Source organism: Diachasmimorpha longicaudata, chromosome 7 (genome assembly GCF_034640455.1).
Source record: "Diachasmimorpha longicaudata isolate KC_UGA_2023 chromosome 7, iyDiaLong2, whole genome shotgun sequence".
Lineage (NCBI taxonomy): Eukaryota > Metazoa > Arthropoda > Insecta > Hymenoptera > Braconidae > Diachasmimorpha > Diachasmimorpha longicaudata.
This window is the reverse complement of record NC_087231.1, coordinates 6,513,668-6,541,066: the sequence shown is the minus strand read 5'-3', so window position 1 is coordinate 6,541,066 and position 27,399 is coordinate 6,513,668. Positions and strand designations below refer to the sequence as shown.

Sequence of the window (27,399 nt, the reverse complement as noted above, 5' to 3'; positions counted from 1 at the left end):
CTGTGAATAATATATTTGTGTAAGTTCACCATTTTGTTTATTCATCTCCACTGAAGAACATTTATATTTTTGAAGTTGAATGATGTGGAGCTTTCATTCAAAAATAACTTCCCTGACATTTTACAATAATTTTATATTATTTAAATTTCGCAACTGTCAATTTAATTTTCGATAATAAAGAAAGCATATCATTTAAAAAATATTTTTTTAATGTAAAAATTTGACAGAAAATTTGAGCTATGTGCTCTGAAATTATGAAATTTTAAATGTGTGCTCAATCCGATTTATTGTCCGATTGGATAAAATTAATTTCCATTGTAAAATCTGGAAGAAACGAAAAAAATTGAGCAAAGAAATCCGTTTGCTGGGCGAATCCTTTGTTTATTAAAAACGAAAATAGGGATTTTTTTCCTGCTAATTACCTTTGTCATTGCCTCGGTGTTCTGGAACGTCACAGCTCCAGGTACGATTTTCGTCGCCATTTCGTTGGACCCTCTACTTGATGCTGTGCCAGCACCTACAATAAATTTATTCTCTTACTCGATTCATCCCAAATTACTGTATTTATTCTTAGTCGCCACAATTGATTACCTAAGTGTTCTTTCAATTCTTTCAATTGCTTGAGCTCTCGAATAACTTTGAGTTCATCGAGACTACTTCGTGCTCCTTGCAGCGTGTAATGAATTTAGTAGATGTTTTAGTATTATTGGAGAGAGGAAAAATTGTCTGTATCATATTTTAAACTGTTTCCGTCATTTGAATAATTAAATACACACCTTGACGTGGTCCGTAGTAGTCCCTGTCTCCGAACATGTGGCTACGTCCGATACCTGGCTCTCCTTTCTGACCGATTAGTGATATTCCAGGGGGTCCGGGTGGGCCTGGAGCTCCTCGCTGGCCGTCTCTGCCGGGAGCACCGGGAAATCCGTCGTCTCCTTTCTCTCCTTTTAGCTGGGAAAAATTTACGAACTATATCAATTGAATACAATGAAATTTACAAGAAAAATCAATATCTATTAGCGCCATTTGCAATATGGTAAAATAAGTAGCTGAAGCATTAACTTTCCTGGAATACGATTGTTATTTTACAACACGTTTCAATCGTATTCCTGTTATTTCCTCGACCAACCGACGGCAGCGAAAAAATGCATGAAATTTTCTACTTCCACATACGTGTGTATACTTACTCCATTTGCACTGCTACAGTCGTTCACTTGGCAACCTTCACCTTTATCACCTTTCGGTCCAACTGGTCCTGGGCTACCGGGAATACCAGGCGTTCCAGGGCGTCCCTGAAAATTTAATATCACATTCAATCATAAAATCTCAGTGATATTTGAAAATTCTCGATACCAACCTTGTGTGAATTGTTCTTTTACGGTTGCAATGAAATTGAAATTTAATATTGATATAATTTTTCATTCGTGAGACCTAGTTTTCATTTTACGTGTATTAGGAATAAAATTATTACCGGCCATCCTGGGAGGCCTATTTCACCAGCATTTCCAGGTTTTCCTGGTGGTCCCATTGGCCCTGGTCTACCTCGTCTCCCTCTTTTACCTTCAGCACCTTTTTCCCCTTTAATCGTAACGTAATCACCAGAACCGGCAATTGTCGTGGCACCTGGTGGACCTCGTTCACCACGATCTCCTTTAGATCCTGGTATTCCTGGTACTCCACCAGAACCATCTTTTCCAGGCTCTCCTTTATCACCCTGAGGACCCTACAGTCACAAATTCAAAAACGTTACTGTTGCTGTTTTAATCGATTAGTTTGACTGTCAAAGGGATTCACATAATTAAGTTTGTACCTGTACACCATTTATTCCTGGCAGACCAGATGGTCCACTATCACCTTCATCACCTTTCTCACCCTTGGTGCCTAAATCGCCTTTGTAACCACGTGGGCCTTGCTCCCCCCTCTCTCCTTTCTCTCCGTTACCTAATCACCGTGAAGAGAGAGGAAATTAGTAGAAAAAATTAGGGCGAATATTTTGTTACTCTGATCTTATCATTTGTCATAAAAAAATATCTCAAATTAGAGATATGAGTAAATATAGCTCTGAGGATAACGTCATGTATGGATTCTGGTGAAAATTTCCCACTGAAAATGGATGGATGATAATAGTTTTCACCAGTTCATCGTCTGGAAAATCTTCATTTGTCCCTCACAGAAATTTCTATTATTCGTTGGTTTTTTTTTAGAATCCTCTGCATTTAGTGAAGGGTTAATGAGACTCGGAATCAGCGGACATTTGACTAAGTTTCAATAATAACTTCGATTGTTGTATATTAATAACTAATGATATAGAAAATGCGTCCCAGTTTCCGAGGCTATTCATGTTTTATATTAAATATTCATTGATCTTGACAGGCGCTTATACTCTCAAGCCACTCACCAATTTTGAAAAAAATTCTTCATGTAAGTCTCGGAAAATCAAAATTTTTTCCTCCGCGTAATCTTTCGGCAAAAATAGATCCATGAAGTACCACTAAAACGGTTTTCCTCTCCGTATTTTTCAATCTTCTTTCTCTGTGAAATTGATCATTCAAATTTAAAAGACAAACCTCTTCCGCTCCCGGCCGATCCTCCACTGCTAACGCTAGATGCTCCCGGAGGTCCTGGAGGCCCTTGTTTTCCCTCTGGACCAAGATCTCCTTTATCTCCTTTCTCAGCGGGTCGACCATTTTCTCCCGGTGCTCCAGGGAGTCCTGGTGTACCTTTTTTTTCAAATGATAAAAACTCGTGTGAGTAATCATCGAAATGAATAATTCAGCAGGATAGTGGTGAGGTAAGTTTATTCTGTTCGGTATTGACCTTTTGATGAATATTTCCGAATCTGGAGGAAGACAGCTGAATTTTTATGCGAACCATATGGAAATTTCATTTCCCTCAATTTCAAGATACTCATCCAAAGTGCAAAAGTAGAGTGGAATTGATTTATAATGCTTTTTCAATTCATGAGTTTAACGGATTCTTGAGAAAACAATTGAGTTTTCAGAATTGTTCTATTAAATACTAGGGGGCTTCGTCCCCTTCCCCCTTCGCTCACCCACCCCATAGGGTTTTACCACCCTCACTTGCGTCCCACGCCCTTTTGCGACAGTGTGAATGCAGCTGTTGGGTGGCCGACATACAGCCGACGTTGACCCACCTACGGCCGACATTGAATTCTAGAGGCCTCTGAACTTTCCCACTTACTTTTTTTCATTATAACGAGAGATACGTTGATGTTTCTGATTGACGTAACTGTCAGTCGAAAAAATTGAGAGGCAATTAATGTCATGATCTAACAATCATGACGTGAGAGAATAGAGTGAAAATTGTAAATTGAATTCCGTGTGAGAGAAAGATAAATTGAATCATTTTATTCTCTCAATGAAAGCTTTCTCGATTTTTCACATTCCTATTGCTGAGTTATCTGAACCACCGATGTCTAAACCTTGAACTATCACTCGTCTTATTTTCACCTATCGATTTTTCAATGCCAACTGTATTGTACAGGAAGAGAACTGTTGCAGAGAATTGTAACTTTTTTTGTGATTGATATCTTTATACATCGTCTCGGAGAAAAGAAAACCACGTTATTGCTAGGCAAACAATGTTACTCACGCGCTTTGCATTTTAGTGCAAAGGTACACAGTAAATAGTCGAGGAAAATGAACTCTTTGTTGTGGGTGAAAAATGCAGATTCTGTGAAGCCGAAGTGAAGAAAAAAAATCCTACCTTTTTGTGCAATGTTTGCTAGTACGTGAGGTGAATGAATACAGTTTAATATTGCTACGTAACATGAAGAGTTTGCTATCTATATTCGCTCATTATTTCTGTCAATTTAAATCTCATGAAGACAGTTTAAGGGGTGGAAATGTGGAGGGAGAGGAAATTTCACATTAAAAAATTTCAATTCCAAATAATAATACACCGATCCAGGCAGCTGCCTCACTGAAATATGTTCATACTACTTTAATTGGATTCAGTGATGGATAAACTTCTTGCTAACTTTCCTGACGAGTATCAATTCACTTGAAATCCCTTCCATTAAACTCCCCCTACAGTTACTTTCAATTCTGAATCAAGGGTGTTGAAATCGGAATCCAAAGAATTTCCGTCTCTAAATCACAGCACTTATGGAATACCTGGTGCTCCAGGTTCACCCTTGAATCCCTGAACTCCACGACCACCATCTTTTCCATGATCCCCTTTACTGCCTTTCAATCCAGGTTCTCCTTTAGTTCCTTTCGATCCAGTGATTCCACTCTCTCCTTTAGGTCCAGAATGTCCTGGGACCCCAGCGTCTCCCTTCTGGCCCGGTAATCCTGGGCGCATCGTAATACCCTCCTAGGGATTGAAGCAATCGTTACAAGAAAATTTGTACATATATTGTAATAATTTATTATGGTTACCGATCAAATATATAAATAGAAATATCTGTACACGTGTCGTAATTTTTTATCATAATTTAGCCATCAAATATATAACTATAAATACATATAGTGGTAGTGTGTTTGTGTGTATACATATGTACGACTGTTCTTAAAACTTTTGGACCTGGTTGCTGTCACCGACACTTAAAGTATCTCTATCCTCAGGTCAGTAGTTTACCAACCGGATAATCTGCTTTTAGTTGCCTAATTTTTCAACTAATTGGATGAGTAAAATTTGAAAGATATCAATCCCTAGGCAGTATTATCTAAATTAAATTTGAGAGAGTATTGATATCTTTTAGACATTACCTTCTGATAAATAAATAATACAACTTGTGTCGCAAACGGTGGATTATCTTTTACGGAGTCAAAAAATTATTTGATTTTTTTACGTCTAATGATAAAAAATGTAATGCACTTTTTATTATGACCTGCTGGTCCATATTTCAAGCTTTCCTGGCACTAAAGGACTTACAACAAGCGGGTGTTACCAGTTTATTAGCCTAGTGAGACCACAGGGCTGAGGCCACTGACTGGAACTAAAGGGAAGTTCCTAAAAATCGTGTGATTTAGGTGACTCTAAGCGCCTTCAAGTGACCAGCAGTCCTTATTGTAATTCTAATTCTAATGCTGGACCATAAATATATTCTCACTCACTCTAGATACAGGAGACATTCCTTGTCTAATCCAAAGTGGCTGCATGGAAGAAAACATGATATTGCAAATATATTATTCAACCCTTGTACACCAGCAACATGCGACACTGTGAATTCAACAAAATAAAAAAAAAGACCAAAAGAATTTGCAATTCTTCAGATTTCAAACCCAAGTATGTTGAACCTTGAAGAACCGTGATATTTGGCCAAGTGGAATGAAGTTATCTGAACCATAGGGTGAATAGAGCAAAGACCACCCCTGTGCGCGTCTGAGTATATACTCGATCTATATTTACTTGCTGAAGGATACGCATCACTGCCACTGACTGACGGATAGAATGAGGGTAACAGCATATGTCGAGCACCACGAGGCACTCAGTGAACGTCACACAATCATGAAAATCCATTGGCTCTATATATTGTGTGATAACGACTAAGGAAATTAAAAACTTTCAATGAATTTCCATTGCAAATAAAAGCATACTTTACTCAAACTTTTAACAATAGTGGAGTTGAAATTCAGACAATGAAACGTAGCGTTGAAATCGAGTTTATTTGGTGTGAAAGAGGGGAAGTTGACGAATGAGAGGAACTCAGAGAAAACGTTTGGAGCCCAGTTGGGGGTGAAAAGGGGGGGTCAGAAATGAAGCGGAAACTGGTTAGTGTGCCAGGTTGACTCTATGATGGAGATTAAACAAGTGAGTAGACTCAACCGAAATTTTACGTCGGATGGAAAATTTTCCTCAAAGGTTAACGACCCCGTGGGGTTGAGAGTTTGACGAAAAACTTTCAATTCCAAGAACCAAATGGAAAAGTCGGTGTTGGGTTTGTTGAGTCGGAGAAGATGCCATCGAATCCTTTTCGAGTCCACCATCTGGCCGTTTCTCTTTATCTTCAACTCTGACGTTTGTAGTGAGACCGTTCGGACAAAGAGCGAAACGAAAAGAAGAATTATAAAACGAAGAAGAGGAAAAGTACCGAGAGTAACTCTTTTTTACAACAATTTTTTTTCTCTCTCTTTTAACCATTTTTTTTCACTCTCCTCTGCACTTTCTGACCCTCTCATCGATGACTTTTACACGCCGTTACACTTGAAACTGGCGGTTACTGGTTCCATGTAGGCATGCACTAGGCAGCCGAGAAATTGGTTTCTGTATTCTCAGGGGAAATCGTGTGGCTCTCGGTGCACTGATGTGCTCATTCTACTATGACCGTGTAAGACAACGATGCAGCCAACATATATATGCAACATACCCGTCCTTCCTCAAACATTGAACTTCGAAATCGACGAGTCAGACAACTCCAATATTCGACTATCGGTTCTGTCTCTTCACCGAATACCGATGGTGGAATTACTGGAGTGAATAACATTATCAAATTAACGACTGGTCTTCTCTTATTCTTCTTCTCGGTTATAAATCACCATTTTCCTAACTGCATCATCAATCTATCCTTTGATTTGTCTCCAAGGCTACAGTGGCAGCTGGGATTTACAGAATGGAGATGCCTTGATACTTTTGAAGTTCTCCTGATCTGGGTGGGATCCTGTGACCTCGATTCGAGATTACGTCAATTTGTTGATCCCTTCCGACGGTTCACAGGACACTTAGAAAATTATCCTCAAAATGTCAGACGTAAAAGCTTGAAATATTTGACAATGACGAAAGTACTTGAGACTTGAGAATATTTTTTCATTAATAAATTAGTTAATTTTGGGAGAAATAGAAAATTTGTTGCTGGACTATTCGAGATTATTATCATCCATCGGTTCATGATTATGAAAACAGCCTGACGAGGCTGTCAACTTTTCATGGTTTTCCATGAAGATCAATCGGAAAAATCATTCACCATATCCTGACGATAAGGTGAATGCAACGATGTGTATAGAATATTAGTAAATAAATAATCGTCTTTCCAAAAATTTGACGACTAATTACCTCTAATAAATCACTATTTTGTCAACTTCATTTATGTAACATTTAATCTGTTTCCCGGTTTGCAATGTCATCAGGAATCCACAAAACAGTGATACCTCGATACTTTTCAAGTTCCTCTACCATCACTGCGAGTGTGACCTCGATTCGTGATAATGTCAACTCGTTGATCGTTTCACATGGTTCACAGAACATCGTGTAACCCAACGATCATTAAAGGGAACATGACGGTAATACCAGCAGGTTTACCACTAAATTATTGGGTAACAATCCAAGAGATTTTGATGAACACACTGTCCCTATAACGAATATCATCGTGGACTTATCCTCTTGATATTTATCACCGAGTTCTAGTAATTACAAATGAACCCTCAAGCGTCTTGTCGTATTCACAAAGAAATAAAAGCAACTCGGAATGGAAAGGGAGGAGAAGCAATGTGAATATTGAGAAGAGTCATTCAAAGATTCATTGAACATTGGAGGGAAACGTTATGGTATCCCAAGAGTCCAGCACTCAGCGATGATTGCCTTGGTATCTGCGGCAGACTGAGTACTTCAGTACATCATTAATCGATACTCACCTCATGGGGGGAGAATTCATCAGTTTTGCCTGGTGGCCCTGGTGGTCCAGGATTTCCCTTTTCTCCAGCTATACCATCTCTCCCTGGTTCACCCTTTTGACCCTGTGGTCCCTCTGGTCCTGTCACACCGAGGTCCCCTTTGTCACCTTTAGGTCCTGGTGTGCCAGGCAGTCCACGCTCACCAGGTGGCCCCGCCGAACCCTTGAAATTAAATTTAATTATCAAATAATTACGTTTATTATTCTGCAAATGATTAGAAATTCACTGAATAGCTGGAGATTCGCTTTTAATGAAAATGTTTTTGGTTAATAGAATTTCTCGGCCACTGATATCGATTGGAATTGGAAATTAGTACGAAAATTTCTATTCTACATTCAATAGCATTGTTCGGGCATTGAAATTGTTGCAATTAGGCATTGGAAAGTTATCCAATTTCACTTTGTTTGAATATTGTAAATAAATACTGATGAATACAATTTACTGAATGAGCAATTGTGTACGAAAATTAGTGAATGGATAATTACCGTTAAACCACGTTCCCCCTGTTTTCCCTCTTTACCAGTTACACCAGGTTCTCCCTTCGGGCCAGCTACCATTTTTGGCATCATGAAGCTTGTCATCAGAGCTGTTGCATTGCAAGTGCATGTACCGGGTTCGCCCTTCGGTCCCGCTGGTCCTTGTGGCTTAATTCGCTTGTCATCGTCACTTAAATCGTATAGATTTCCGGGAGGACCTGGCGGTCCCGGGGAACCGCGCACACTCTCACCTCTATCGCCTTTTTCACCCTTGTCACCCTTTAATCCTTTTGCTGAAATCGTAACAGTCGTCATTGCAGATGTTAAAGTAATAGGTGATTATGACCTAGTGAATGTGCTTTTGATGCTCACCGTCAGGATTTGGTGGTGGAGGTGTGATAAACGGTGGAGGGTTGTTTTCATTTTTGTCATTATCATCCACTTGGTCAAACTGTAAAATTGTTTTACGAATTTTAGGGTGAAATTTTAGTCGTTAGATGTTATGAGTTCTGTTAAACACAGGTGATCAATTAACGAGCCTTTTTCTGGTGACTGAATTAATTACAATTTTCTTAATTAAGAAAATCGGGGAACGTTTTGTGTTACTGTTTTATTTCGTTAAGGTATCGTATAATATATGTATATAATGGATATACTTTGATATGTATAGCTTAGTTATGTGCTCGAAAAAGCTGATAAAAAATGTTACATGCTTTTTTTAAAAGGAATTTTACATGAAAAAAATTGTAAACAGAGACGGAGAATAGGTATTGTTACGGTTTCTCAGTTGAATTTCCGATGAATGATATTGAAATTTCTGCAATCTATCTCGAGTACACACAGAGAAAGGTAAAAATCAGAGTGATATATTATAGCTCTCTGGGAGTGATAGCAGAAAGGCTTTAAAAAATTCTGCATCGTGGAAAATTAATATTCGCCCACTCCAATATTTCAACAGTTACTGCATACGTCGACCCACGGATCTTAAGTATTTTCCAATAATTATGGCGCAACATCAGCTGTACACTTGGGATTTTGTCACTAAGTTGAACAATTACTCGGTAATTTTTCAAGCGTAAAAACTCCAGGGATTGCAAATTTATTCTCATTCAGTGTATGTAAATTTGTGGTAATTTCACGGCACGGGAATACGTTGACTGATATTGTTAAGATGTAAGAGTAGTTCATTAGGTAAATAAATAGTTGCATGATGAAAAGTCTCAGGAGATCACTCAGGTTTTAATTGCCCTTTTTTTTATAATTGAGTTGAAAAATTCGTTACTGTTTGACGAATAATGACACAATGTCGGGGTAGAGTTGTTCATTAATTATCTCACTCACGGAGAGTCTTGTTAAAGTTGAAAATATAAGGTTCAGTGATAGTGATGTAGCTCTGGAGTGGTCAACGAATGCTGAATAGTATCTGGTTAATTGGTTCGTTTGTAATGTATAATTAGGTTGCTTTTATGAATATTCCTGTTTTTCATTCGGTAATTATTTGCGGGTAGATTCGTCAGGGAATGAAAATTTTTTCACTGCTCGGGGCGAATGAATAGAAGTATCATTTTTTCCGTGATTTTCTCCCATTTTACAGAGAGGTGACTTAAAAAGTATGTTAATGATCCCTGATTATGTGGAAATAGGGCATTACATCTGCGTAAAGGGTTAAGTGCTTTGTCGGAGCTCTTCAAATTCCTAATGAACGAGGAGGAGAGAGTAACTCACAGTTGGAGGGAAGAAATCCGGGAAGTGGAAATTACTTTGACAAATATAAGTTACAATTTTGACGCCCTGGAGACCTTAAATGTTACGGTATGCTTTGCCGAACAAAAAAGAAATTCATTCGACTAATGGCCGCGATTTTGGGTAAAATTCAACTTCTCCGGGAAAAATTACGTGACCTGTTGCATAATTTTAATGAAAAATTGATATAAAAACCTGTTGACGATGATTTGTATTAAGGAATTCACCAGTGGATTCATAATTTACTGTCACCAAATCCATCACAAATCAAGATTTCATGCGCATAAGCTATAAATCATCCGTCCCCTAAAAATGAAAACAACCAGTGTTCGTGTCAATCGTTTGTATATGCTCGCGGTCAAATTCGAATCCATTTAGATTCGATAATCGCAAATGTCACTGAATATCCGGAATAGCTGGGAGTTACGTGAACGACAGCAATTTCCAGCGTCGATTTCGTCGACTGGACTACAATGAACCGGCAATACAGATTCAGCGCCGCAATTGCCATCTCCCTCACCAAGAGAATTTAGAAATACCAACGTAACCCAGTTGGTTACGGTGGGTAAATCGCCCGCATCGAACGCTCCACAACGTCCGCGTGAGATGAATTGAATGGGCGTTGAATTTTTTTTTTCTCACAACTATTTTCAGTAATTAAACAGATGTACATGGAGAAAGAAACAGAGAAAAAAAACTACGTGACAAACTTAAAAGAGTGATGAGAAATTCTCTTACCAAAATTTCAACGTAAAAACACTGCAGAAATTCACAGGAATACGGTAATTTGCCCTCAGGATCAGTCCTGTGAATGTCCCAATTCCAGAACTAATTAATCCGCGTTGGAATTACATTTTTAAAAAACTTGAAAATTCCAAATCTAAGGAATATTTTAGGATTGGAGGTGACTGGAGTTCTTTTCTCTGTGAAAATTTCCCGTGACAAACAAACGATAAATTTGGCAAAGCAATTTTCCTCTCGGGAATTCTGTCGCAGCGAAATTTTGGTCATGAGAATTTTGTCGCAGAGGAATTTCTTGCGGGAGACATTGATAAAAGGAAATGATTACGGGGAAACTATATCGTGGGAATTTCGATGCGGGAAATAAACCGTGTCAACAATTTTCTAATAATATAGAGATTGAAGCTAATCTCTTAGAAAGATTCATTGCGTCCAAACGAACTTCATTACCTATTAACGAATGGTCGATTCGTTTCCATATTATTTGACAAATCCTCTCCATAATCCACAAGAAGGTGATTACTTTTTCATAGATAACACTGTTGAACATTAACTGTAACTCTCCATGAACTCTTTCGGCTACTTTACTCATTAAAATTTCCCGCAGTGATTGAAAATCATCAAATAATTACCTCCATATCACTTAGAAAACTTGGCTTATCCCAGTTTCCATGGCACCCCATCAAAACAAAGTGTTTTGATAGTCATTATGTGTTATAAAGATTTCCATAGTCTGTCCTTTTACCTTGATATCAGACTCGATAATTAGACACTGCCGTACGTACAAGAAACTTTCTAACAATTCCAGTGAAAATATAGGGTTTGGTAGACCGCCTGTACACCCCCTTTCACCTCCCCTCCTCGCCCAGGGCAGGGTAGGGGCGCCATCGGTTTAAATGAACTCACCAACTTCTCTACTTCAGCTAATAAGCGAATCTTTTTAGCTTTGAGTCTCACATTTGCACACTCTTTAGAAATGAAATATTTCACACATGTAAAAATATTTAATATTGACGTTGTTTTATATTAATCATCTTCGTATCGATTTTCTTTATATATCAGTTTTCTTTATATATCAAACTTCGGCTGTGGTGCATATATCGGACAGTCTATAATGCGGTCGTGTACTGTGTCTTCAGTTTATTCGTAATCGCAGGTCCTTGAGTTAGCAAGGTACCCGTCAGGATCCGGGAGAGCCAGCGGAAAACGGGATGGGCCCAAATCCGGGCCCTTTTTCGTCTAGGAGGCTCAGGAGCTGAGAAAAACGTGGGAACGGACTTGAGAGAATTCCCAGATGAGTTTCTTCATATATTGTGGAAGTAAGTTATGCAAAGGAAGCTTTGAATTTCGAGCCCCCTTCCCCCGTTTAAAGCTCCAACGCAGAAAATAATCCCTTGGAAACTGACTGATAATCGGATCTTTGAGGATTACATTATCCAGTCGTAAAGTTGCTTTCTACACTATCTCTTTGATGAGAAACTCCTTCGAAGATTTGGTTTATGTCTTCTGATTTCTTTTCTCTCGTGTTTCTCAACGGTTCTCTTAATGAGGGAAAAGATTCGTTCGAGAGTGATAAGCGGAGGCAAAGTTGTCAAAATGCCTTCTAAGTGATCTCGGGATTATCCCGATAATCACTGGATTATATTCATTACCTGTTTCAACATCACTTTCTAGGTTAATCGATTTTTTTTTTAACTAGTGTATGAGGCGCGCCCTAGTCCAGAGTGTGGAAAAAATAGTGACAGATAATTCAAGAGAGAAAAGAATAGAAACTCAATGTTTTAAAATTATAAATTCAAATAATATATAATATATAATATATAGTATATAATGTATAATATATAATATATCGGAGTAAATTGTGAGTGAAGTGGAATATGTTATCCAAATATTATTAACGACGGACAGAAATTATTATTCAGGACTAATATTTCGATTAATATTTTCTTGGGACAACAAATTCGGTTGTTGACGATCCATTTCACCAGATATTTCTGGATGTCACAGTCTCGAATGACTTTCGTGGGATCATTAATCATTTTTCATTTCAATTTATCAACAGCCATTCGCTTGTATTACTGATAATCGCTCACTCGAGAAAATTTTGAATTCCGGAATAAATTAATTATGACGACAGTCGAAAATTAAAATTAACTATCGTCTGGATTCGTAATTTCGTGGAACCGAGTGGGAGATGGAAGTCGTTAATAACCGGATTCAATTGTCAGGTTAAGTACTGTTATTATTCCAATAGTAATGAATGATTATAAAATATGCAAAATAAACACTTTCCTAGAAATGCGTGAAAACCACTGGCGTTAATGAAGAGTTATTAATTTTTTTTACATGCCTGAATACGGAATTAATTAATAAATAAATAGTTGAAATTGTCCAAGCCTTTAGAAATTTTGTTTGACATGAAAACGATTTCTGAAAAATGCTTGTAAATAAAAATAAATTAAATGTTTGAAATATTTCCTGCAAAAATGCAGATTTTTTAATTTTAAATAATAAACTGATTGTTAACTGCTGAAACATGTGAGTTCAAATGAAAGCTCTGAAGTCCGAATACAAAAGTTGAATCATTTCGCCAGAAAAATTAATGATGAGCAGACTATATTTTTGGGAACCAAAAACGTTCTCCCAGAGAAATAAAAGGATAATGTACACATCGGGTAAACATTTATTATTATATTCTAGAAATAATTAATCACGAATATTGAATTATTTTAAGTTAGTTGCGAGACAGTTGTTATGAAGAGCCTTGTACGAAGCGTTAGAGCCTGAGGCAATATTATTTTCAATTTCTGTCAAAAACTTCTATCTCTACCTTATCGAAGTCACTGAATTCACCATCCAATGGTTCGGAGTAGTAGTCACCTTCGCCCGAGTGTTCTGGGAAGAACTAAATTAAGAATAAATGGAAAAAATATTAATAGAACTTTTTCACCACTCTCTCCGCATTGAACGTGTTGAATAATTTAATTAGTGTCAATGAACATTGTCGTGGCGATTAAATAAAATTATAAATTACGAATGGAGCACAAATCATACCTAAAAAAACTAAACAAATGTACGTAAAGGGAAAAAATGTAATATAATGATAGTGTGAATAACCCCATTATAGATTCCATCACTATAAATAAATAATAAAAATAAACCATCTATGAAAATTTATTCTTTTTCCAACGGTGAGGAACTGAATGCGATTTAGTCGTAAAAAATCCGATTTGTTGGAAAATTCAGTGAAACTTAACACCAAATATCCATATTAGCTTGTTAATAATAATAACTTAGCGAGATTTCATCAGCATATGTCTGTTAAAATTCTCAAATTGGCGTGAATTCTGGAATTTCATAACATTTAACCCCTAAATCACATTCAGTGTTTCTGTTTTGAAAATAAATAGTCAATAATAGACAGTTGTCTATGAAATTTTATTTGATTTCTAGCAGTCCAGACGATCAGACTAACGAAGGAAAGTAAGGGATTATGAATATGAATGGTAGGGATCACCCATATGCGTGGGAATTCGACAGAGTGGGGCTAATATTTGACGGTTCCTCTCTGGTTGTTAGAACGACAATAGTTAAATGTCTCCGGGCGCAGTCGACAAAGGAACTAGTCAGACGAAAAGCCCAACTCCTACAGGGAAGACCGAAACAAAATATCACCTCTCATCATGACAACCAAAATATTAATACCTGAATCACGTTATTATTGATTTTCAACTAAGTCTTATCACAAGAATTGATGACTGTAAAATTCACGGACAGGCTGGCACTCTCAGTTACATCCTTAGACAGTGAATGTGAAAGTGCGTCTGGATGAACTCGATTCTACCCATTTAGAGTCAATCATTTGTATCAAAGTTGTTTTTGTGGCGAACAATATTTGTTGTGTTCAATTGTGATAAATGTGGTGTGATTAGTTCGGAAAAAAACTCAACAATCACATGGGATAACCGTCGACATTAATATCGAAGTAAGTGAATAAATTGTGAATTTTTAAAAATAAAATCGCATCATTTTTTTCTAGATTCAACAGCTCTCGATTTTTTCATCGACTTTGAACTGATAGAAAAAAATGAGGTGTGTCATTTGAACCAACCGTCATTTGTTTGTTAACCATTAAATAGACATGCAACTATTAATCATTCAGTGAGCATCACCATAATTACTATGTTATAGAATTGATTACAATAACATAGACAAAATATTTGTGACTTCATAAATTATTGGATTATTGGCTTATACATTAGCTTATTGATTTATTAGACACGTTCAAGTTTCTTCTATCTATGGATTGAACGATTGACAATCCGATATTCTCAATCAACGATTAAGTAATTAATTCTAAACTTTATAGAGTAATTTCTCGATTGCTCCAATAGCCATTAATTTTCTGTACTCAATTATTATTGTGTAAAACAATTGAAAAACTCGATATCTTAATGATGATTGATTTAATAATTTAAAAATAATCGTTCGCAACTTTAACACATCGAATCTTAAATTTATGACTATAGCAGTATAGGCAGATTCATTTTACGATGATTCCGTCTTTTTATGATGAATTTACGTTTAATTATTTAACATTCATATTCCATATTTGAATTAATAATAATGAATCCGAAAAAAACCACTACAAATCAATAAAATATTGAATTATCCGCGACGGCGAGGCGTTATATACGTCGTTATACATATACATAACGATATTGCATTTTTGAAAATCCATATTATTCCCATTGGAAGTGCTACCTTGTCGCACTCTACCCCCGACAATTTAAATCTCTTCGATGATAAACCTCCCCCATCTTGTTCTCAAAATAATTCACCCATTATATGCTTTCTCTGGCAATTTCTATTCCTATCAGCGACTGCAAGAGACCGATTAAAATCTTGGTAACAGGGCCGCCGAGTCTTTGTTAATTTCCCCCATTCTTTTCATCCCTATCTCTCTCCCATTTTCGCCCTTTTTTCACCGTCATATAGTCTCGGCATTGAATCGGTCTCACCGTTGCACCCAGCGATCCAACCGAGGTTCAATTTTCACGCCCACAAGAGCCAAGATACTCATCGAGTCTCTCCCAAACCTCCGTCCAATAATGAGACTCTAATACCGTGGTACGGAGGGTCTCATTTCCTCATCCTCAATTTTACAAAATTTTGTCTGTTTCATTTTTACGGGAATTTCTTCACCGGTGAAAACGATTAAATTTATCATTATTGTTATTAGGATAAATTTTCGTACAATTCACCAGAAGTTGCTTCAACTCCCACTGGTATTTTTCGCACCTCTCGGGTTCATTTCGGAATTTAATATCAGCTGGGTAATTGTGACGGAGTTCAACGCTAATGCCATAATGTTATAATGAATATTTTTTTCTTGAATGCAATTTGTTCGAACCCTTCATTTACGAATGACTCATGGGATTCATTGTGATTCGGACGGAATTTATTACGATAATTTTTAGTGAATTGCGTTAATTTGTACTCCAATGCATAACAATTTAGTTATGAAATACATACAAATAGAGAGAATTGGGGTGTCACTAACCAATTACTGGAAATTAATCGATATGAGGGGTAGATTCATGGTAGGGGTAGGAGTAAATCCAGGTGAGTTCATTAACCGCTGAAGTTTCACTTTGTTAAATTTTCAAAAAATTCGGAAAATTTTCCATTCATTGCCGGATTGGAAAGAGAAACTATTACATCAGTTGAAAATGGAGAATTGTTAATGCTAGTAAAGTTACTCTTTAACTACAGACGTCACCACTGAGTTCAAGGGAGAAGATGAACCAGTGAATCACTAAAATTCAGAACGGAGCCACAATTTTTTTCGTCTCTAGTGCTATAATCATACGATTTTGGGAACTCGTTTCTAATGAGCACAAAAGGTCGGGTGCTCTACATAAAAGTTTGTAGAGAGAAAGTTTAAATTGTGATTGTCCGAATTCAATTTGTATACAGTATTTTGCATTTGTCTCCTCGGCATATCTCATGCATGAAGAGAAATATTCATTTCTCTTCGTGCTGGACATTTCTGATGACAGACATGATGGTGGACAATGATGGACATTTCTCACCTGGGATATAAATTCCGTAATTTTTACTGAATATTCTTCTCCGTAAATATAAACACTGTTATAGGGAAGATTGGATGGTTCACAGTGCATAAGCTCACCAATAGTAAATTTTCCTTTAAACCTCAGCAAACAGAACCCAAAGTTTAATTAAATAGTAAACAAAAACTTATTCTCATGCACAGAATAGGATTTTCGCTTAGTCAGTTTTGTGATATTACAGTTATCTTCGCAACACCGGAGTTTCCCTAACGACTATCTCAATATTTCAGTATTTGATGAGCGAAGAATGAATCAATGTCCTTGGTAAATTATTATTCACATTCCAACGAACTGGTGAACGATAATGAGTTTTGTTTTTACTGTAAAACGACCTGTGATGTAGTACGATTGAGTTGTCATGGCTTGAATGTGTTAAATTCCCGAACTGTGATTATAAAGATTGAACAGCAGGGATGGTTTTGGGGCCAATTTAACGATCATGTGTCACGAGGTGAAATATATATAGATATGTATATATGTACGTATATATTAAACGGTGTTTCTCCGCTAATCGGCAGCCACGACTAGGCAAACTTTAGGGCGTTTCGTGTGATTAACGGCTTGTTCAGAGCAAAAGGGCCACGAAATGTTCCTTGATGTATCGTGCACAAGTTTGAGGATCGAGTAAACGGAAATTTCAACTTTTTGGGGTAAATAAATTGAAGACGTCCCAACCGATGTTGGGGTGACACTTAATAACATACGGGGAATGTTTGGAGAATTGATAGACATTTATAATTCGATGAATATATAATATTGATATGAGGATCGATGTTTTCCCTTACTGAGAGATAATAATTAATGTTTGTCATATATTTGTTGGAGCTGTCATTTCGCTCCCCAACCAAGGTTTCAATAAAAATTTTGCCATCTCCCTTAGACTTTGAGATGTTCATCACAAACTAGTCAATAGTCAGAAGTGACTTATCTCATTTTATTTCTTATGCCAATTGTATTTTATTTTATGATTTTTGCTAATTTTCAATTTTGTACAATTTCATTTTTATTATTTTTCATTTCAGGATATCTACATTATTTCAAATACATCATTACGGAGTGCAAATCTGAATGAAAGCTCTACCCGAGTTCTCATCCCCGGACCTAATGTTTGAAATTTATGAACATTAGGGAATATTTTCGCCAACAAAATAAATGGTGGATTAATATAAATAGTGAAGTGAACCATCTGTCCTGAAAGAAAACATGAGGTATCAAAAAGTTAAAAATCAGCAGACACACCTACATCGATATAATTTTCTGATGGTGCTATGGTGCTCGATATTTATGATTGCCGATGGAATCAACTTATCCGATATAACGCAATATACACTCCCGGCATATGCGATCGCAAGTAGAGCGGGCTCCCTGATTCGATCGAGTCCATGTCACCAAGAGTTAAAACTATTCAAAGAAGCAGTCGATGATCGTACACTATGGAGCTTGCGGGGTAAGTACCAACTTCAAAATAAGTCTCGTCAGCTGGGGAACACGTCATGTTGCAAAGTTAATAACGTTTGGTTATTTTTGATTGATCTGAATGCACGTGTTCTAGATTTTGAATTGCTTTTCTCGGTTACGTGTCTATTCAGCGAAGGGAAAGGGTGGTATTTAAAACTTCAACCGAAAAAATCATCACATCAAAATTGAACACATGCTAAATTCAACATATCGACTCGACATCATACGTTTCAACACAAAAAAAATCAATATAATCAATGTCGGCATGAACATGTGACTCACATGTAAAGCGAAAAATTTATATAGTATTCTACATCCTGTGACACAGGATATAGTTGGATAGGATTTTTGGATATGGTAAGAAGGGAACCGGAATTCATTCCGATATAATTTTACAACCAAATTTTACTGAGAAAATTTAAAACCGAGTTCCGTATAATTTTTACATCTAATTCTTTTATTGACCCCTCCCCCCACAACCGCCAAATTCATACGGAATTTATTAAATTTCAGTGCTAGATTCCAGTGGCCAACCAAAATCAGGTTTTTTGTACGGAAATAATTACTGGCTGGGAAGTGAAGGCCAATGTTACGATACATTGAACAGTGCCCCTTTCGCTTTGAGTCCAAAAATATTGAAGAACAATAGTATTTATCGGAAATCCGATGAGGAATTGGCGCCATTCAAACTGAACTTTTTCGTTGTGTATATTGGGCACAATAGCACATTACAATACCACGTGAAACAGCCTGATGAAGTAAGGATGCATTTTTTTTAAATATAATTTTATTTTGTGGAGATGGAAAATTTTTTTCTGTCATTAATTGACTACAGCCAAAATAAATTAAATCGATTGACCGTTTTGTTCTCGAAAAATCATTACGGAAAGTTCATAAATTTACATAATTAGCAATATTTACGATGGACAATATATGGTTCTATTTTAGCTGTCCAGGCACAATACAGTCAATCGAATGAGACTATACACCCGCATAAACTCTCTACAAAGACTGTCGCGCGACAACCACCTTAATGACTAACCATCTTAATCGTTTCACAATCTCTAATACTGTGCATTGATTGGCTGACATTCTCGTGACAAAAATAATCACAGAAAATATAGAAAAAAACGAGGCAACGAAAAATTCGCCCCCAAAAAATTCCCTAGCAGTTCCATAAAAATGTTCTTAATTACATTTCGATCCAGAAATGATTCATAATTTGTATCGAATACTTTTCTCTGCGTATCGGCTGAATCAGCGCAAATACTTCAATGTATAATTACTAGTCATGTAGTATGGGAACAGGGTAAATATTATAGCAGCACCACGAGACGTGACAAAATGATAAACGGCATTCTCTCGTCTCGTCTGGCATCAAACCGAGGGAGAAATTTGTGCTGTTGCCTCGTCGAGAATTAAAACATTACCTGATCTCGTTACGACTAATCCTGCGTATATAATCATACAGTCACGGAAAAAAAATCCATTAACATCTACTATACGAAATTGATTTTTTTTTAAGCGTCAAATACGGTGTCGAGAGTGTAAAAGTCATCTTCTTAAACGAAATTTATATTTTTTTTTTAGTGTACGATATTAGATTGCATTTTTTCTCATATTATCTCTGGATAGTTTTTTTATGCGTTAATAAACATTTATGCTGCATTCCAGAACGTTACGCATTTTTTTTTTATTATATGCTTTCATCTCTCGTCCCGTTTCTCGCGTGTCTCGTGGCATCATTAATCAGTAAATCGCATTGTACTAAGAACAACATTATTCTAAGAAGGGAGACTTTACTTCAATCTGGATGTTGACCAATGGAAAAGTTGTAAAAATAATAAATTCCCATCTAAGAATAAAAAAACTTTTGTTCTGAGATTTTATAGCGATCGTGAAGAAGATATTATACTATATTATGTTTATGATAACAAAGGTATGCCTTTAACCGAGCCGCGAATGCTGAAGTCATTCGATATTTTTTAAATATTAAAATTAATCAAATTAAAAACAAGTAACGAAGTGGTAAAACGAGATACGTAGCTTATGACTATTCATTAGTTTCTGCTGAATATCTCGAAATCTATCGGAGATAGCAAAATGTTCATTATATGCTTTCGTATGGGGTGAATTGAGAATTACAATAAATGTTATTACAAAAATTCCGGTATCTATCTTAGATTTGAAGTTATGGCTCAAAAACTCGTCTCCGTGAAGAGTCAGATAATGTCAAAATAATGTATAATATAATATAAATCAAGTAATAGAATTTTTTTGCCTCGTTTTATCGCTGCGCTGCTGAAATAGTCTCATGGAAAGACCAGATGATTTGACGAGTCGTCATTTTATTGAATTTCCATGACCTTTTCCATTCTTTTCCCATTTTTATCGGTTATCGATATTATTTTCAATATAGTGGTATATATACTCCATACACGGGCTCATGGTTAATAACAAACAAATGCGACCATGGCCGGTATAAACGAAGTTGATATTCACGTTCGGGACCGCCAAAAACGCGATGGCCCGAAATAAAAATGAATGGACCTCTCAGTGGACACAGAACATGAGTTAGTGTATGGAATATTACTCTTTTTCATTTTTACGTGGACGATGATTATGCACTATATACAATTCTATAGCTTTTTACAGTTATTCTGTTGGTAGTATATATAAAATATATTATATGCTATAGGTAGTATATATTATGTGATAGAGATTATGTTATATATTTTTTTACAGTCAAAAATTGATTTTTTTACTTTTAGGGTAAATAAAAGATTAGGGTACATAGAAAATATGTAAACATATATACCATCATATTACCTTACTTGATAAGTGATTATAATTGACTCAGAGAATTTTGCTAATAAATTTATGTTGAATATATACATGGAATTTTACATCAAAAGCAATTTTCTGTGTAAATTCTCATGGAGAACATTTAATAGTAACATTCATAAACGAAAATTTATCCTAGAATTTGATATCATTGGGATTATGTCTTCCGGCTACATGCAGCACTGGAGAGTTGAGCAAAATTTTGGTTGAAATTTTCAATGAACGAACGCTTTTAATTGGTCATCTCAATAAAATGGACTTCACCCTTCAGGAAGTGAAGAATATCACGTATGATTCGCGACCCTTTTTCAATTTTCGTATGATTTTTATGGGGTATGTAATCATTATTTACGTAGAGACACAAATTGTCAAATAACTCAAATAATTACAATTCACGTTTTTAACTTCATTTTTTGAGAAATAAAAATAAGAGACAATGTCACGGATAATTTTTTTTTCTGTCGAGATAATTCTTACCCAATAATTCCCTGAATGTATCATTTAGTTGATACCGCAATTTATCTATTTGTTTAGGGTACTGGTAATAATCACCATGCTAATCATCATAGTTGCAACAACTTACGATATTTGCATTCATCAAAAGTCTCTGCGAGTAACGGATTTGTCTGATAAATTTGCAACTAATGGTGAGAAAAATAATGGAAATGTGATTTTAACTACTTTTTTGATAAAACCTTTTTGAATTAAAAAAAATGTGACCCTTTTTTGTAGATAAACTACCGTATGTACATCCTGTTCTCCACAAAGGATTATCTGAAACGACTTCATCCAGGAAAGCCGAAAAAATATTGATGTGTTTTTCGGCTTACACTAATTCGAAAGATATATTCACGGTATCCAAGCGAGGGGGTTCAATTGAAGCTCTTCATGGAATTAGAGTTTTAGGAATGGGGTGGATGATACTGCTGCATACGTTATTATTCGGAGAACCATTTATGGGTGAGACATATCAAACTTCATAACACGGAGGCACGAGTGTGAGATAAATTCAGTAGCGAAGTGGTAAAACGAGATAAGTCACTTTTGACTGGTGACCACTTTTTGATGAATATCTCGAAATCTAGAGGAGATAGCAAAATTTTCATCTACATATTTTTTGTGGAGCAAATTGTGTACTACAATAACTCACTTTTTTCCATTGACTTTGCTCGATGGCACGGTCATTATTGTCAGAAATTTCGGAATTTTTTTGGCTGTCTAAGAGATAACCGGTGACATATGTCATTCAAATAAATTTTGACTGACTGATTTGGATTTATTTCATACAGATAACGAAACTATGGCCTATCGGATGATTCAATCATTACCACTACAAGTTCTCAGTAATGGTTCAGTGTCAGTTGATACTTTTTTCTTCATGAGTGGATTTTTATTGGCGTATACATTTTTCGAGAGTTCAAGGAAAAAGAGCGAGAATTCAAGCAATATCTCGTGGCGAATTTTTTTCCAGCGTATTATAAGAAGATACTTCAGGTGATAGTACTAAAATGATATCATAAAAAATTTGTCATCGTGAATCTAATGGAATTGAATTTTTTTAATGACTTATTACTTGCTTCAGACTCACTCCACCGTATGTGATAGTCATTGGCATTGCTGATATCGTATTTTCATGGTACGGTAAAACGTCACAGTTTTATATACATGAACGACCACATGAAACTTGTCCTGCATATTGGTGGAGAAATATATTTTACATAAATAATCTGTTCAAACGCTCGGAAATGGTGAGCTTGGTTTAATCTCCTAAAGAATTTTTTATTCGAGGTTTGCGGCTTTCCGTTCACCTGAACGTACTTCACATTTAAATTTTTCACGTTTATTCCATCGAATATTGAAAATAACAAAAAATCTAATGTTTCAGTGTTTGTACTGGAGCTATTACCTTTCTAATGATATGCAATTCTTCATCATTGGTTCGTTTTTGCTATTTTTATCACAGAGGTAAAGTATTTTTTTTCTACTACAAAAATACCGATAAAAATCTACGAGAAAAGAGCATAGAAATTCAGCTTATTGGAATTGAAATTGCAAATTTATATAATATATTGTATATTACATGTAATATATAAAGTTGTCATTTTGGGTATTTCAGGTATCATTACACAGCAATGGGAATCTTCTCGGCGTTGTTGATTGTAACGACTATTGTAGGAGGAATCATAACTTATATGTCTGACTATGCACCCACGTAAATACATACAAATTATATTTCCCTTGTTGTTAATATTTTTCCGAGGAACAAGACAATTAATTGATGGCTTTTCCAGGTTGGATGAGCAACTGAGTACTCTAGAAATTTTTTATGATCCTCCGTGGATGCGTATCGGGCCCTATCTGGTTGGACTGGCGACCGCTTATATTTTGGTTATTGTATTGAGAAAGACATTGAATGTGAAAACGGTAAAAATACAGGGAGATAAATTTATTATCATTATTTTTCTTCATCCGTTGTTGTAATTCGATCTTCATTCAGTTAAGCTAAGTTAAAGTACGACGACTATGAATAGATAAAATTTAATTATCCGGATTCTGACAACGGTGATGAGAAGAAAATAAATAAAATAAATGAAAATCAAATCAGATAAATTAAGCCAGAGATGAACACTAGTTTCTTGCTCTCCTGAACTAAAATTGTTGTTTTTCAAACATTAATTTCAGATGACATTGTGGCTTTTTTGGTTCCTCGGTCTTTCCTGTATTGTTCTAGTACTGTTCGGGCTCTACGAAAGGAGAATATCTATTGTTCCAACATCATTCTACATCGCTTTATACAGAACCGTTTGGAGTATTGGAATTGCCTGGATAGTAGTGGCGTGTTGTACAAACCACGGCGGTAAGTAAACGCCCAAACATTCTGTGACTTGAAATATTTGTTCTATATATTCAGTATGATAACAGATATCTTTTTTGTCTAGGTATTGTTAACAAAATTTTATCCTTAAAAATTTGGCAGCCGTTCAGTAAATTGTCATACTCTGCCTACTTACTCAATCCAATATTGATTGCTGTTCTTCATTTAAGCAGTGAAACGTCGTTCCATGTGGAGATTATACCACTCGTAAGGATAATTTTAATTTCAACTGATGAGAATATTTGATTTTCTAGTTAGCATTGTGCATGTACCTGATTTACCCGTGAATTCTGTAATTAATTATTACTTTTAGGCGTACGTTGCTTGTGGTGTTTTCATCATATCGTATGTGGCTGCCTACTGTCTATCGGTGATGTTTGAGCTGCCATTTTTTTTAATTGTAAATATGTATTGCGACCGGAAAAATAAGCGAACAATTGACCACCGATGAATAATACAGCGTTCAAAAATTTTAGCACTGAATACTTGAAATATTTACACATAGAGAATGTAATTGTTAGAATTGTTGAAATAAATTTAGTTGAATTTTATATGTATTACAGCTAAACCATATATTTGAATTCAATTTAAGGTCTTGATAGATAATCATTTTCAATAATAAATACGTGAAAATATCGGGTGATTGCCGAATTGATAACACTCACATATTTCCCTTTGATTGAAATTTTGAGAGTAACAATGAAATTATCAGTCAATATTATTACAATGTTCTGACGAGAAGGGAGTGCAAAACTGAAATAATATTGGTACCAGACTCAGGTACAAGATTCAGCAAAATGATGTATATTGCTTCGGGGAAAAAACTCTTCATAAAAATTCTAGTGCCAGCGCGGGGAACGGAGCACAAAGTACCAGCTGAGAAAAAATTCTAGTACTGGCACTGGAAATTTCATTAGATAGTACGTGACACTGTCTCATAGTGGCATGAAATATGTGTCCAAATTCTGAGAAATTTAACCAGAAATAGTCAAACATTTTACTTAAAGGGCCCAGTATTTTTTCAGAAATCGGAGAGTTATCAGTCTTGCAATGCTAATGGTAGAACTTTGGGACGGAAATAGGTTTAATATTTATTGATCCATCAATTCTGATTAATTATAAATGAGGAGATCATTCATCAAATTAGATATCCTACTGCTCCATTAATTCTATCCTACATCCGCCGCTGAGATATATTTTTCAGCTAAAAAAATGTATATTCCAACCGGCAGTTTATTTTCCATCCACAGTATGGATTCCCTTCAGTTGTAAAATTCAACGCTAAAAGCAAAATCCATTTACAGTGGAAATAATGCCATGGAAACAATGTTCAAATAGTTTCTCTATTTTTTTTCCCCGGGCAAGGAAAACCAGTAACTCTGAAATTGAGTGATTTCAAAGGATGCTATTAAGCCAAAAAGGTGTATTGATTACCAAGTTATATGGTATACTAGCAATAAATATAACCAATCGCATCGTACTGGCTCGTTACGAGGTCTCGGGTCATTGGGAAGTGCAAAAAGAAACATGAAACAGAATGGGTGAACGCAGAATGGCCCCGCGGGCGTAATCCCTGTTCGTAAATCTCGATTTACCGTCCATTCGTGGAGGGAAGACCGAGAGAAGACCCGAAGCATGTATTCCGAAACTTATAATCGATTGTCCCCTGGGTGGACCACCCCGAGAAAAAAAAATATCGACTGGCGAATTGAATTACAGAGAAGAGAATTAGGGGCTCCAATTGCTTTAATTGTCTATACCAGGGTATTATGAATTACCGAGTAACTGACGGATAAATTGATTGCTGAAGTCTTTGTATGACATTCATTATCAAATTAATGCAAATGTTAATTAATCAATGACTCTCGGAAACATCCCATTGGACGAATCCAGTAGTCATGATCGCAGAGAGAGGTCCGGATTCCATAGGGAAACCGAGGAAGTTCATCATCAATACTTCGTCCGGTGATTTCAAATATTGACAGTTCATTAATTTTCCAACGTAATTAATTGAAACCTTTATAATGGTAATTATTTGGCAAATATACACTGAATGTTGCGTTCGTAGAAATATTATTTACAAGGGGTTCGCAGTATTGTTTCATGCGGAAAAACAACTCACTTGAAATTACCGTACCGTTCGGCAATCATTTTTGTTTTGGATTTTGGGAATATTATTTGAAAAAAAAGCTCATGGTAAAAATAACCTATGGAAATACTCAATATTTAGTTGCACCAATTTAAAAATACTTTTTCACTCAATTTACATTGCGAGTTCATCGAATAATTGAAAATTATTTAATGCCCAGAATGATCTGTACTATAGTTTGAAAAATATAGGATAGTGGGGCAGTTTCACGCAAATCAGGCGAAAATATTCTTTTCTGAGCTCCTGCAATGGCGTCTTTATTCGTCCGACGCGTAAAAAAATCAGAGCCGAAGGCAACGACTGGGCAACTACTCGATTAAAAAAAAAATATCGCAGTAAGACGGGCCATTCTTTTATCCAAGAGTTTGGACAGCGAAATTCCGACCATGAAATACGAATTCCCAGACGAGAAATTGTGAGAAGTAAGATAGAATTTTTTTTCCAAATTTTGCTTATCAATTTTTTGCTATTATCGAAACTACTCGTGAGACTAATTTATCATCCAGCAGAAATGAACCTGCAGTGGAAAAAAAGATATCTGACATTCGAAGCCCCTTTGTGCCGTATCGACTATCTCCTCAAATGAATCTCATTCCCCTATTGAGATCATTAGATTAGTGGACATTGAGATCGGGATCTGACAGGAGAATGGGAATATTCTGAGGAAATAGTGGATACTATTGAGAGGAATTTCTAGCATCAGGAACATTGTCGAACTATACATTCATTTCTACGGACTGAATAATTGTTATTCTTATCAGTACTCCCATTTACGAAAGTGTAAATGAATAAAATGTAACATTAAATGCAATGTTAAAATATGAAGAGATCTGCGTAACCTACTGCTATAAATTCATCGATAGGACGTTAATCGATGGAACATCAAGATCACGAGACTTGAGTGCATGTGCGAAAGCATTGTCGGCCCTTCGGGCTCACGAACGTAGATTACGAGAAAATTACATTTATTACGACGAAATAACCGAGAATCATATGACGATATAGGGGCGTGGAATGCGGTCATTATAATTGGTCATAAAGATTTTTATATCTACACCCAATGACTCAATGAGGGGCGGCGGGGAGGGGCCAGGGAGAGGAATAAAAATATTATTGACAATGGCTTGATTGATGATTAGCCATTCTATTCAAAGTAGATCCACTATGATTGTTGTGGCAATTTTTACACAGCGATTCATAACGATGATTTAACGAGTCATTTCATTCAATTATTATGGCAGAATCCTCTCTAAAAAACATTGATTAAACACGATCTCTTACCGATGTATTGCGCCCAGTCATATGGTCAGAGAAAACAAATTATTTCAGGTAAGAATTCTTGAGA

At 36.0% G+C, this 27,399-nt stretch overlaps 2 protein-coding genes across 11 annotated transcripts in view; one reads left to right on the top strand and one right to left on the bottom strand.

Moving 5' to 3' along the window:
* LOC135164571 (collagen alpha-1(XVIII) chain-like) overlaps positions 1–27,399 on the bottom strand; it is a 141,326-nt gene that overhangs the window by 3,355 nt on the left and 110,572 nt on the right. For 4 of the 9 annotated variants that reach the window (XM_064125040.1, XM_064125042.1, XM_064125043.1 and 1 more), the window contains 14 exons: positions 13,425–13,499; positions 8,483–8,561; positions 8,120–8,403; positions 7,596–7,796; positions 5,082–5,120; positions 4,137–4,338; positions 2,568–2,720; positions 1,811–1,941; positions 1,472–1,723; positions 1,358–1,372; positions 1,188–1,292; positions 777–951; positions 592–666; positions 423–517 (listed from right to left, as the gene is read on the bottom strand). In XM_064125040.1, coding sequence (XP_063981110.1) covers positions 423–517; positions 592–666; positions 777–951; positions 1,188–1,292; positions 1,358–1,372; positions 1,472–1,723; positions 1,811–1,941; positions 2,568–2,720; positions 4,137–4,338; positions 5,082–5,120; positions 7,596–7,796; positions 8,120–8,403; positions 8,483–8,561; positions 13,425–13,499 — 1,881 coding nt within the window. The remainder of the gene's footprint in view (positions 1–422; positions 518–591; positions 667–776; positions 952–1,187; positions 1,293–1,357; positions 1,373–1,471; positions 1,724–1,810; positions 1,942–2,567; positions 2,721–4,136; positions 4,339–5,081; positions 5,121–7,595; positions 7,797–8,119; positions 8,404–8,482; positions 8,562–13,424; positions 13,500–27,399) is intronic. The other 5 variants (XM_064125046.1, XM_064125048.1, XM_064125045.1 and 2 more) reach the window with 4 other exon arrangements.
* LOC135164572 (nose resistant to fluoxetine protein 6-like) lies at positions 2–24,456 on the top strand. Of its 2 annotated transcripts, none has more exons than XM_064125050.1 (14): positions 2–19; positions 17,751–18,175; positions 18,700–18,944; positions 21,170–21,363; positions 21,565–21,677; positions 21,763–21,990; positions 22,320–22,524; positions 22,613–22,778; positions 22,916–22,995; positions 23,147–23,242; positions 23,322–23,454; positions 23,713–23,887; positions 23,970–24,112; positions 24,219–24,456. In XM_064125050.1, exons 2-14 carry the CDS (start codon positions 17,932–17,934, stop codon positions 24,354–24,356), a joined length of 2,160 nt encoding a protein of 719 aa, XP_063981120.1. In that variant the 5' UTR covers positions 2–19; positions 17,751–17,931; the 3' UTR covers positions 24,357–24,456. The 2 variants fall into 2 exon arrangements, with proteins under 2 accessions (XP_063981120.1, XP_063981119.1); XM_064125049.1 differs by lacking the exon at positions 2–19 and adding an exon at positions 14,192–14,579.